At 54.0% G+C, this 13,296-nt stretch overlaps 1 protein-coding gene across 2 annotated transcripts in view; it reads left to right on the forward strand.

Annotated features, from left to right (window-relative positions):
- Positions 1-664: 664 nt before the first annotated feature.
- FSCN1 (fascin actin-bundling protein 1) overlaps positions 665-13,296 on the forward strand; it is a 42,062-nt gene continuing 29,430 nt past the window's right edge. Inside the window, exon 1 of one of the 2 annotated variants that reach the window (XM_028707245.2) lies at positions 665-1,803. In XM_028707245.2, coding sequence (XP_028563078.1) covers positions 978-1,803 — 826 coding nt within the window. In that variant the 5' untranslated portion in view covers positions 665-977. The remainder of the gene's footprint in view (positions 1,804-13,296) is intronic. The other variant, XM_028707246.2, reaches the window with a different exon arrangement.

A 13,296-nucleotide genomic window follows, 5' to 3' on the forward strand; every position in this document is an offset into this window, starting at 1 on the left:
GTGCTGGAGAAGAACCAGAGGCATTCTCCCCTTCTGCCTGCAAACGGTGGGCTCTGACTAATCTGCGTAGGATTGCACTGCGCAACTGCAGTCATTTAATACATATACTGTAACCAAGACTGCAGCAAGCCGGCGCGCGCTTCGATAGCCTAAGCCTAAAAAGCGCTGTGGGTGTGCTCTCCCCCGGGGAAAGCAGACGCGCGCTTCATTCTGATGCGCTTCGAAATGGTCTCGCCCTAGACATCTCCCTCCCTAAAAAGCCCCATTGTTTCCCACGCGGCTTACTCCCAGGTAACAGCATGCCTCGCCAGCGGCACGCTCCTACTCAGAAGCAAGCCTCGGTGCCTCCAAGCGGGACTTACTCCCGGGAAAGCTGCTCCCACCATCGCCCTTTGCGCAGCATCGGGTCTACAAGCAGACGCAGCTCCCCTCGGCGCGCCCCGCGCCCCAAAGGAAAGGCGCCCAGATGCGCTTGGGGATGGGCGCGCGCGGAAGGAGAGAGGAGGGGGGTGCGCGCGTGTGCGGCTGCTTTCCTCTTTGCTGGGGGGCTGGGGGTGGGTCAGCCTTTTGCATTGTGGGTGGAAAAGGGCCCGGCAGCTCCGGATGAGGCCCCCTCCGTGCGCGGACTCCACCCCCTCTCGTCTGAGGCGCCTCGGAGGCGGGGTCGCCTTTTCTCTCCGTCTCTTATTAAAGAGGGGACCTGACATCACCCGCGCGCTAGAGAGAGAGAGAGGCGGCGGCGAGGGTGGCAACAGCAGCAGCAGCTGGGCTTTGTGAATCGGCCTTTGTGAATCGGGCAGGGGGAAGGCGAGGCCAGGCAAGGAGAAGGGGGGGCAGCAGCAGCAGCAGCTGGTCCGCCAGCCAGCCAGACAAAGGCAAGCCGAGGAAGGGGCCCCGTCAGCCAGCCAGCCAGCCTCCCGCCCGCCCGCCCGCCCGACGCCGTTTCCCCCTCTCGCCCGGCTTTTGCGCGCCCCGCCATGACGGCCAACGGCACTTCGGAGTCGCTCCAGATCCAATTCGGCCTCATCAACTGCGGCAACAAGTACCTGACGGCCGAGGCGTTCGGCTTCAAGCTCAACGCGTCGGCGCCCAGCCTGAAGAAGAAGCAGATCTGGACGCTGGAGCAGGCGGCCGAGGACTCGACGGCCGTGTACCTGCGCAGCCACCTGGGCCGCTACCTGGCGGCCGACAAGGACGGGCACGTCAGCTGCGACAGCGAGGCGCCCGCCTCGGCCGACTGCCGCTTCGTCATCCTGGCGCACGACGACGGGCGCTGGTCGCTGCAGTCGGAGCCGCACCGTCGCTTCTTCGGCGGCACCGAGGACCGCCTGTCGTGCTTCGCGCAGAGCATCTCGGCGGCCGAGAAGTGGAGCGTGCACCTGGCGCTGCACCCGCAGGTGAACATCTTCAGCGTCACGCGCAAGCGCTACGCGCACCTGGCGGCCGCCCGCGACGAGATCGCCGTGGACCGCGACGTGCCGTGGGGCCTGGACGCGCTGGTCACGCTGGTCTTCCAAGAGCAGCGCTACAGCCTGCAGACGGCCGACCATCGCTTCCTGCGCCGCGACGGGCAGCTGGTGGCGCGGCCCGAGCCCGACGCCGGCTTCACGCTGGAGTTCCGCGCCGGCAAGGTGGCCTTCCGCGACGCCGACGGCAAGTACCTGGCGCCCTCGGGCCCCAGCGGCACCCTCAAGGCCGGCAAGAGCGCCAAGGTGGGCAAGGACGAGCTCTTCGTGCTCGAGCAGAGCAGCCCCCAGGTCGTGCTGCGCGCCGCCAACGACAGGAACGTCTCCATCCGGCAAGGTGAGGCAGCCGAGGGGGCCGTTCAGACGTGCGGCGGGCGGGCTCCGGGCGCGCGCGTTCCCTTGGCCAGCCGGGTTGGCTACCCTCCTCCTCTGTTTCCCCGCGCATATGCTGATTCACACGTGCATTACTTCGCACGTGTAGGTGGTTTGCCCCGGGATGCGCTTTCCCTCGCGGGAAGGGAAGAGCAGACCACGTTGTCCTGGGCGGCTTGGGCTCTCCTCCTTTGTTTCCCCCGCGTAGATGCTGATTCACACGTGCCGTGAGGGGGCAGGCTCCAAGTTCGTTCTTTCGTTCGCGGCTGCAAGTGGGAAACGTGTTCCCTTAGGCGTCATTGTCTCCCTTTCCCCACTCTGTTTATGCTGATTCACACGTGCGTAACTCCACGCGTGCATAACTTTGCGCTCTCCCGATGTCGGTATTTTCAATGCCTCGCGGCCGGAGCGCCTCTCTTTGCAAGAAGTTGTTTCTAAGGAGATCCCTCCCTTTTTTTTTTTTTTGCTGGAGGGGGGCAATTCAGACGTGGAAATTGCACGGATTAGGCCCTCGAATGGTGAGCGAATGGGCGGAGCGGCCCTTGGGGAGCGGCAAGGGAAATGGAACTTTCTTCCCCAGGCGGAGGGGGCGTTTTCCTGCGGGGGGGGGGAGCAGCAAAGGGGAACTTGTTGCAGGATTTCCCCCCTGAGCGACGGGATGGGCGGGAAATCCTTTCCCCAAAAACGTGGCACTCCACGAAGTGGGAGGGGACCTCCTTCCTGCCCTTCCGAAATGTCTTTGATCCAAACCAAGCCCTTTGTGAATGGGAAACAGGGAGCGGAAGGGAACAGTGAGTGGCGGAGATCCTGGCTTTGCAAGATGGGCACTCTCCCCCCCCCCCCCCCCCAGATACAGAATTGCTTTGTCTCCTTCGCCAACCCGTCTTCTGAGGAAGAGCCTGGTGGATCAGGCCCACCTAGTCCCGCATCACAGTGGCCAAAATACCCCACAGAGTATAGAAATCTAGATAGACTGTTCCTGGACTTGGAGGTTCTATGAGAACACCTGAAGAGTCATTGCTGAATCAGGTCAAAGGGGGCGCATCCTGCTCTCTCACTGGCCGGCCAGGTGCCTCAACTGGGAAGCCCAACAAGGCCCCAAACAGGACCCCTCTCTCCTCCCCATGGCTTCCAGAGCAGAGCCCTGGTGGCCAGTCTGTAGCCCTGGAAGATCATAGGTTGGGAAAATAAAAGGTATTTGCTGGTTAGGGTCCTCCTCCAGATGGACTGGTCTTGAAGACCCCCCCCCCCTTTCCCAATGGAGATTGGCTGCTACTGGGTCCCCCCTGGGCTAGCAACTAGGAGGGGAGGGGAAGCACAGGGCTCTCATTCTTCAGGTAGGCCTGCAGCAGCCCCCTCTCTTCACTTTCTCGCCCCCCCCTTCTAGAAGTCTTAGCTTTCTCTCCCCCACTTCCATGTCTCATCAATTTAAAGGGGGGGGTAGTATTTGCAGACTCAGAACCCGAAAAAGCAGGTATACCAGTTGGCGTGGAAGCATCTCTGTGCACAATGGGGGGGGCATCCTTTCAAGTTGACGACAGCATGAAAAACCTAATAATCCAGTTAATATTATTAGTTATTTACTGTGTTTGTAATAGTAATAGTTTATAGTTTATTAGTTATACCCCACCCAACTGGCTGAGTTTCCCCAGCCACTCTGGGCAGCTCCCAATCGAGTGTTAAAAATACAGCATTAAATATTAAAACCTTCCCTAAACAGGGCTGCCTTCAGATGTCTTATAAAGAGAAGAGAGCTGCTTATTTCCTTCACATCTGAAGGGAGGGCGTTCCACAGGGCAGGCGCCACCACTGAGAAGGCCCTCTGCCTGGTTCCCTGTAACCACTTCTCACAATGAGGGAACCACCAGAAGGCCCTTGGAGCTGGACCTCTGTGTCCGGGCTGAATGATGGGGGTGGAGATGCTCCTTCAGGTAGCTCAAGGTGGTTGGTGTGCATAGTTCTTTCTTCTTTTTGTTGAATGCCCACAGTGACCCTGTGAGGTAGGTTAGGCTGAGAGGCAGTGGCAGATCCCCAAGGTCACACACACCCATGAATGGGAGGACTGGTACCCTGGTCTCTCCCAGATCCTTGTCCGACTGTGTCCCCCCCACAAAAAAAAACCTGGCCATCTTAATCTTGTGCAATGCAGGGAAGCAGAGCATCATCTGGACTGTGAGCAGCTGGAGTGAGCAAGCAAGTCTGTGCACATGCGCACCTGGTCACAGGCCCCCGCCCCACCCACATCCTCCCCAGGCACGTGGTCCTCAGCCAGCAGCATCACTGTCCCTGGCTCTCCTCCCCGCATGCTGCCCCCTCCCCCCATGCTTTTACCACTCCTCCCCCCTCTCTCTACCCACCCCCCACGCCAGGCCTGCCTTCTGCCTCTTCCTCAGCTGTCCTGTTCCACCTGCTGCTCAATTGCCTAAATGGGGGGGGGGCGATGCTCCTCCCACCCGCATAGCACTGCCGGATCAAATTCCCTAAATCACCCCTAAATCGAGAGGACTTTGTGTTAGTGGTGCTAGGTTGGTTCTGGGGTGCATTGTGCACAAAGCATGGGCACCCTCTTCTGAGCATGACTTTTTGGGTGGAGAAATCCTCAACAGACGGCCTCATGGGACAGAGGTGATTTTTTTTTGCGGGGGGTGGGGGTGGAGGTGGGATTGAGTTTGATTGCAACGCAAGCCACTAGTACCTCTGATCTCCTTTTCCAAATGTGTTCTTTGCCTCCCTCTCTCTGCTCCTTTCCAGCACTCCGATTTGTGCAGCTGTATCCTAGCTTTTTTATTTATCCCTCAAAGTGTGTGTCCTCCCCCCAGCCCCCCCCCCCCCGCTGCCTGCTGGGTTTGTAGCATCTATTTTTCACAAGGAGAGAAATGGAGGAGGGGGGGTCTTTCACTGACCTCTTCTCTGATAGCCCCTCCCTTCAAATTCATGCTGTATCTGATTTCTGTTCTGGGATGGGTACAGAGGCACCATAAGGTAAAAAATCCCCCTCCCCCCAAAAAGCCCCAAGGTTTCTCTGAAGAAGAGAGCAAACTCTGCCTCCTGCTTAGTTCTAAATTTGGGGTAGGCACTTGTGGCTATTGATGGTCTGCCTTGGGGCAAGACAGATCTTTTTCTTTTTCCTTTTGACTAATTGCATCGCTGCTGTCTGGGTTTTCCTAAACCTAGAAATCTCTGGCTCATTTTCCCTTTAAAAAGCTGACTCAACAGGAGATCAAAGGCGGCTAATTCCACCAAGAAAACCTTCCATCAGAGCTCGCACCCCGCCTCCCTTTTCTTTCTTTTTTAGAAAGCCAGTGATTAAGTTCTGGAAGCAATTCACTCCCCCCCACACACACCCTTAAAAAAATTACAGAATCTCATTAAACAGCCTGTCTTTGTGGTGGAAGCAGCCGTGAGAGGGTCTTAGCAGTTCCGTTTTGTTTGGTTTTTACTTTGGCCACTGCTGAACTGGGCTGAAAAGTGAAGCAAACCCTTAAAATTCTGTGCTCGGGCAATCTGAATTCTACAACATGTATGAATCATGAGGCCTAGGGACTTGATTTTTAAAAGGGTGAAGGAAGCTGAATTCTGTAACCCAAACAGCAGCAGCATTCCCCCCCTCCCACCCCATAACCACCTGAAGAATTGTGGCATGGATCCATAGCTGATTTTTTGGGGGGTGCAGAGGGGCAGGCAGAGTGTGGTGCAGAACGCAGTGGATATGCAAGCTGTAGTCAATGCCCGCTTAAAGCGCACAACTTTGCTCCAAAGAATCCTGGGAGTTGTAGTTGGAAAGGGTAGCTCCATGCGGCTGCAACTACAGTTCCCAGGATTCCTTGGGGGCAAAGCCACATACATTGAATGTGCTTCGGGGTCTTGTGCTGTGAATCCTTTTGCCTAGCTGGGTTTTGCTGGAGCCTGAAACTGACACAGTTCCGTGAATGGGCTTTAGCTGAAAATCTGAGCTGAGTGGCCGACTTCTTAGCTGACCTACATTGAAGTAGCACAAAGGGAGCTTTGCGCCTGCTGGCCGGCCCTTCGGCTGAGTCAGCTGCATGCCAAGCCTGTCCTCTGCCCCCCCCCCTTGTCTCTGGGCTTGTATGCCTGCAGCCGGGTGACCGCCTCAGAGTCCTTGCACAAGGGGGGGGGGGAGAACAGAGCCCCTGAGGATTTATGGGGGCACAGCCTGGCTGGCTGCAGAAAGTATGTGTGCAGGCACATGCAAGATTGATGGTGGCAGCCTGCTGCTTAGGAACAGCCCTGGGTACCGTTTTAATGAAAAAGAAAGCATTTGGCTGGAGAGTTCTTTAAAATTACAGATAACCTTGGCTGGACAAGGGGGGGTGCGGCGGTTAAGACTAGGACTGGGGAGTTGTTTAGTCATTTAGTCGTGTCTGACACTTCGTGACCCCATGGACCAGAGCACGCCAGGCACTCCTGTCTTCCGCTGTGTCCCACAGTTTGGTCAAACTCATGTTCGCAGCTTCGAGAACACTATCCAACCATCTCATCCTCTGTCGTCCCCTTCTCCTTGTGCCCTCTGTCTCCCCCAACATCAGGGTCTTTTCCAGGGAGTCTTCTCTTCTCATGAGGTGGCCAAAGGATTGGAGCCTCAGCTTCAGGATCTGTCCTTCCAGTGAGCACTCAGGGCTGATTTCCTTCAGAATGGATAGGTTTGATCTTCTTGCAGTCCATGGGACTCTCAAGAGTCTCCTCCAGCACCAGAATTCAAAAGCATCAATTATTGCAGGTTCAAATCCTCGCTTAGCCACAAAGCATCCCTGTCTTTCAGCCTACCTAACAGGGCTCTTGGGAGGATAAAAAGGGGAGTGCCTTGTACAAAACTACTCAGAATAAGGGGAGAAGAGAAGAATGCACGATGCTGTGCATGACAGATGTTTGCCTTGATGCATCAGTGCTAGCGAGCTATCGGATTATCCCAGTCTGTTGAGTGGCCGTGAAGAGAGATGTGTGGTCGGAGCCCCTTTCCAGAGCAGGCTGCAGCGGGGATCTCTCAGATCAAGCACCGGCCTCGGGTTCAGGAGGCGACTGCCGGCAAACCACTTCTTCAATCTCAAACCCCACCCTGCAGTCCGGAGATAACACCGGCCTACTTTGCAGGGTTCCTGTAAGGGCCACCAAGGCAGTGTGCAAGACATGCTCTAAATCAGCCTTTCTCAATCTGTGGCTCCCCAAATGTTGAACTACAACTCCCATCACCCCTAGCTAGCAAGGCCAGAGCTCAGGGATGATGGGAGTTGTAGTCCAACAACATTTGGGGACTCACAGGTTGAGAACCGCTGCTCTAAATGCTTGACAAGGGGCAAGGCGCTGAGTTCTGTGGGGCTTCTGAGCTTCTCCTGAGAATCCCAGTGTCCGCCCTCCCATAATGGGGTGAACTCTGGCGCCCTGTCCCTTTGCTGTACACTCTCTTACAGTTGCTTCTCCCGTTTTCGGAAATGCCAGGATCTTCTCAAGCGAAAGTTAGATAGAAGGTGACTTGGGCTCCCTTCATTACGTCCCTTTCCCCTGTTGGGGTGGCAGTGAGGCTTGAAGTGCCTGTATATTTATTTGATTGCATCAATATCCCACCTTTTTCTGCAAGTTGGCCCACATGGTTCTTCCCCATCTCATTTAACCCCTCACAACAACCCTGTGAGGTAGGTTGGGCTGGGAGGGACAGAGACCGGCTCCCGAGTGAGCTTCGTGGCCAGTTGACGGGGATTCGAACTCTGGTCTCCCAGGTCCTAGCCTGAGGCTCTTAACTGCTGCACTATCCTGGCTCTCCCATGCGGGCACACAGCAAAGAGCAGCAGGCCAAGCATAGTTCTCAACTTATTAGGATCCCCATGACTGCTATCCTGTGAGCAGCTTCCTGGATGTCTGCTCCATTGAACTCGAGGTCTTTGCTTCTGACTTCAGCTTCAAGCTGTAAGACAAAGGCGCTTTAGCAGATGAAATGCAACTGTTAACTTTCCAGACAGGAGTGCCTGGCGTGCTCTGGTCCATGGGGGGTCACAAAGAGTCGGACACAACTAAACGACTCAACAACAACAACAAGCTTTCAGTTAGATATGCAAACCGTCTTGCAAATAAGCATTAGTTTTTAAAGTGTTAGGGTGAAGTAGGAACCCTATCAAAGAAAAAGCAAGCAGTATCCAGCCTTTGCCTGGTTTGTTTTTCCGGCTTCCTCCATGCTAACCCGCCGCAAACAAACTTGAAAGCCTCCTTATCTCCTCACTTGCCAGGGCACGGAAGATTCACCAGTAATCCTGGACCCTCTTGACCACTGGCCACGTGGACTGGGGCTGATGGGAGTGGAGTCCTTTTGGCAAGGATAGCCTGGTGACTCAGGCGCTGGTAACTGCCAATGGAGCTGCCCTTGAAAATTACCCAGAAGCTGCAATTAGTGCAAATTACAGCTGCCGGATCATTAACTGTTTCAAAGCTGGATAGAATTGTGTGTTTAACACAGAGAGTCTCAAGGAGGTCCATTGGTTGCCTGTTTGCTGCCTGTTCAGTGCCAGGCCAAATGCCAGGTGTTGGCACAGGGCCAGAAAGCCTTAAAGGCAGGAGCCAAATATCTGTAGGCAGGTCTCTCTGTGTCCTGCCCTGCCTGTGCCAGGAGATGAGACCAGTCAGTGGGTGAGCCAAGGATTGTAAAATGCACACCGTGTGTCCTTTGTCACGCAGGGATCACCGGGTGAGTCGCAAAATGCAAAGCCACACGAAAACAACCACGGAAATATTGAAAGCACCTAGGACCTCTCAAATTCACAGTCCAGTTTTGTATTCAACCCCACTCTGTCCACCAGGAAGACTTACCTTATTAAGAGTCCTGGTACAGCCCAGGCTTTGTTTGGTGCAGCCCAAAGGGCCCTCCTGGCATACTCAAAATCTCAGAGAAAGCTGCCTTGTGCTGGGGTTGGACTAGATGGCCCTGGGTACCCCTTCCGACTCTGCAGTTTTGTGATTCTGCGAGATCAGCCTTGCCAGCCCTGAGTCCAGGGTTCCAGACAGGGGTTTTACCTGGAGACTGAACGCAGAACATTCTGCAGGCCAAGCAGTTGCTCTGCCTTTGTGCGATGGCCCTTTTCTAGGTCACAGGAAGGATAGGGCAGCAAGAGGCGCTGTGATGGGAAGCCGGATCCTCAGCTGTTTAGGGCTCTGTATAGCGATGGGACTGGTAGCCAATAAGCAGCCTGGGGAGGGCAAAGGGCCCTCCTAGTGGTGGCATCCTGCCTGCGGAACGCCCTCTCCTTGGAAGCATGTGTGGTGTTGGCACTTAGAATTTCAGTGCCAAGACTGAGCTGTATGTATTGGTCTTGGAGCATTCCTTTGTTTGTGGTGTGTAACTCACTCTAGGTATTACTGGGGGTTTCTAGCGGCTGTGATTTAAACTGGCAATGTGGTTTGAGATGTTTCTTGTCTACTATATATTTTGGAGCAGGGGTCGGCAAGGCTTACTGGGCATGGGCCAGATCACTCCCGCGGAGATACTCCGTGGCCCGGCCGGCGCAGTGCGACACCGGAAATCACGTCTACACATGCGCCGATGCCAGAAATTGTGCCTGCGCAGAAGCGATTTTTGTGTCTGGGCATGCACAGAAGTGATTTCCGGCATCTGGGCATGCGCAGAAGTGATTGTCGGAGCCACGGAAGAGAGTCCCCGTGCTGTGCTGTGCTGGTTTAGCGCAGTGCGCGGGGACTCACCAAGCAGGTGGCTTGGTTCGGGGTTGGCTCATGGGCTGGTTAAGTGACCCTCCCCATGGGCCTTAGGTTTTGGAGAAGGGTTTGCCTCTCTGTTCTCTATGCATCTGGGCACTTCTTGAGATGCCACCGCCAAATTTAGCACGAAGGTTCTCAAGATGGAGGAGCCAGTTTTTTGTCTGTATTTGGATGCCATTGGCTGAAAGAACAGGTACTGGTGTGCATTTTTGGACACCATGGGTCGCCATTTTGAAACAAGATGGCAGACCGAACCCTTCCAAACTGCACGGGATGCCTTTGAAGATAATGCCACCCGATTTTGTGTGGCAGTTCCCAAGATCGGAGAGCGGGTTTTATTAAACATTTGGATACCTTCGGGTGCCATTTTGAAACAAAATGGCGGACCGAAATATTTTTTTAGAAAGTTTCATAAAATTTGCAAGCATCGCTAGCTGCTTTCTGCAAGAGTAGCTTTGAGTCTGTTCCACGCCTGGGGTTCCACTGTGAGGAACATCTGGAGGGCCACAGGCCTTTAGAAAAAGGGGCCCTGGGCAGCCATCTTTGTTTGCTGTGATGCTTCAGTGGCGCAGATTTAAGCTGCATTGCGCAATATGGATGGCCTTTGTGGACAAGCGCACAGGTGAAAGTCATTTCTTAAGCAGTGGCCTGGCTTACAAGCTTTCTGGGCTAGCAAAGCTATTGGCAGAATTGGGGTGTGGTTTTACTTTTTTAATAAAAAAAAATGCTGCTGCAGTTTCCCTCCGGTTACGTTTTTCCTTGCAGGGCTTTTGCCAACCAGAGGCCATGGCGGGCGGCTGCCTCGACGCCACCCATTTGCCCTCCACCCTCTTGACAAGAGCTGTTGGGCTCTCAGATTCTGGCAGATGTTAAATATTTGTCTGACGGGAGGGGAGGAGGGAGGTTGGGAGAACAAGGGCTGGATTGTGATGGTGGGAAGAGAGGCGATTTCGGAGCTTATTTGCAGAGGGGGCTCGGTGGGGCGGGAGACGAGGCTCCTGTTTCAGTCCTTTGTCACTTTGGAAAACCAGATGTGATGGAGGATGGGGAGAGAGAGAGGGAGAGGTTGGTGGGTTTGACTGGGTGGAGAAATGTGGCTGTTCTCAGCTCTCTGCCTTCTTGTGAGCTGCTTGACAAACCTCTTTGCAGATGCAAAAGGGGGGCAGCATTCTTCCACCCCCCATTCCGTTGGAGGAGGAGGAGGGCTGTCAACAGCTGCTAACCATAATGACTGTGCTGTACACCCCCAGTTGGAGGCAGCCATGCTTTTGCATTCAAGTGTCTGGAAACCAAAGGAGGGGAGAGGACTTTTGCAGTCACTGTGAGAATTGGACGATGGACTGAATGGGCCATTGGTTCTCTCCCAGGGAGGGAGGCCTTTTAAGTTGTACCAAGTCTGGGCTACCAGTCCTCTTAATAAGGTAGCCATCTCCCAGTTAGGCAAGCACTGGCAATGGTTAGCTTTGGATGCAAGGTGTGAAAGCATTAAAGGTGAAGGTAAAGGGACCCCTGACCATTAGGTCCAGTCGTGGCCGACTCTGGGGTTGCGGTGCTCATCTCGCTTTACTGGCCGAGGACTAAACCGCTTCTGGCGAACCAGAGCAGCGCACGGAAACGCCGTTTGCCTTCCCGCCAGAGCGGTACCTATTTATCTACTTGCACTTTGACGTGCTTTCGAACTGCTAGGTTGGCAGGAGCAGGGGCTGAGCAACGGGAGCTCACCCCATCGGGGGATTTGAACCGCCGACCTTCTGATCGGCAAGTCCTAGGCTCTGTGGTTTAACCCACAGCGCCACCCGCGTCCCTTGTGAAAGCATTGGTCTCTCTATATTTATTGCATTTATCCCCCCCCCCTTTTTTCTCCCAAGGAGCTCACAGTGGTGTACGTAGTTCTCGTCCTCCCCATTTGTCCTCACAAACAGCCCTGTGAAGTAGGCTAGGCTAAGCGTGTCTGGCTGGCTGTCTTGCCAAATGCAAGGCAATCTTTTCATGAGATTCAGAAGCAATACAAACACAAGTGAGTGAGAAGGTTAAAGATTTTGTTTTCTAAACAGCAAGCATTATATACATTACCAAGGAAGCACTTCGATCTGCCACTGGGAAGCCCTCAAGAAGTGGCCAAGTGACCCCTAGGTAGCCTTCGTTTGCACGGCCCTTCGATCAGTCCATGCACTTGTTTCTCAGACCTATGCCCCAAAACCATCTGATTTGTAGATACTAACTTGTTAGCCTACTTGTTAGCCGACTAGCTAGTGCAGATTATTAATTAGCTAGCCCCCTCCTCCAATACCTCACGTTCCTCCAAACAATGTCTAACATCAAAGAAGGTCAGAAGGTACCCATCACTATCTGCTTCTTCCTTCCACCAGATTATACATTAAAGGCTGCTCTCAGCCATCAAAGAACTTTAGCAAGAGATAGAGAGGGGCAGTAAACAGAGGCAGGAAGGAGATGACCATGTCAGATCATTAAACTCCTCGAAATACAAATGTCTTCCAGATAGATTACCCCTACACTGGCTTCCAAGGTCCTCCAGTGACCTTCATGGCAGAGTAGGAGATTTGAACCTTGGTCTCCTGGGTCCCAGTCTAGCACTAACCACTACACTACACTACACTACACTACTGCTCTCCCTCCCTCTCACTGTGTGTGTGTGGGGGGGAGAGAGAGAGATGCATAGGTGAAGCAATGTTGAATACAAAATTGTATTGTGAATTTTAGGGAAATTTGGCTTGAAACTAGGGGTTGCAAAATCATCTCTTAAAAACAGACCTGGGCATGTCATCTTTCCCAAGGCAGATAAAGCAGCATACCAGCTATCTAGAAGAGATAGCACAGACCTCAGACATCATGTTTGGCCTGTGATGAAGGAAACCGCCCCTGTTTCTCCATCAGAGGTACTTCCATCTATCTCATGTGGTTCCAAGGCATACTCTGAGCCACTGGTCTTCAGCTGGGGGTTCAGGACCTTGGGAGTGTGGCCTGAGCCAAGGTGGGTCACAACAGGAGGGCTGCCGCACAAGGATGTGGCAAAAGATGAAGAAACGTGTCTCCAAAAATGCATGTTTGGGTTAAAAGTGGGTTTTGGGTCTGAAGAAGGTACTTGGTCTAAGCCTTGGTGGAGCTCTGGAGTTTTCCTCCTCCCTGTCTGTGGCAGCCAATGTGTTGGGCTCCCAATTCCTACTTTGCTGGCCATTATCTCAGCTGCCCAGGGCTGATGGGAGATGTTGAGGGGCACCTTGTTGGCTCTCACCGCTGTGGCACAGAGGGCATACCCAGTTTGGGAGATGTGTTCCAAAGGGGTGAGAATTGAGTTGCACTTTGGCATGTGAACATCGGAAGAGCCCGCTGCTGGATCAGGCCAGTGGCCCACCTAGTTCAGTGCCCTGTTCTCACAGTGGTCCACCAGGTGCCCCAATGGGAAACCCTCAAGGAGGACTCATCTGGGTTTCAGAGCACAGCCATCATGTCTGGTAGCTTCTCCTCCTTGAATTTGTCTCATCCCCTTTTAAAACCATCCAAGTTGGTCACCATCGCTGCCTCCAGAATGCAGCAGCTAGACTGGTGACTGGGAGCGGCCTCCAGAACCACATAACACTGGTCCTGAAAGACCTACGTTGGCTCCCAGTACGTTTCCGAGAACAATTCAAAGTGTTGGTGCTGACCTTGAAAGCCCTAAACAGCCGCAGTCCAGTATACCTGAAGGAGCGTCTCCACCCCCATCGTTCAGCCCAGACACTGA

The sequence above is a fragment of the Podarcis muralis genome, chromosome 14, assembly GCF_964188315.1.
Source record: "Podarcis muralis chromosome 14, rPodMur119.hap1.1, whole genome shotgun sequence".
Classification (NCBI taxonomy): Eukaryota; Metazoa; Chordata; class Lepidosauria; order Squamata; family Lacertidae; genus Podarcis; species Podarcis muralis.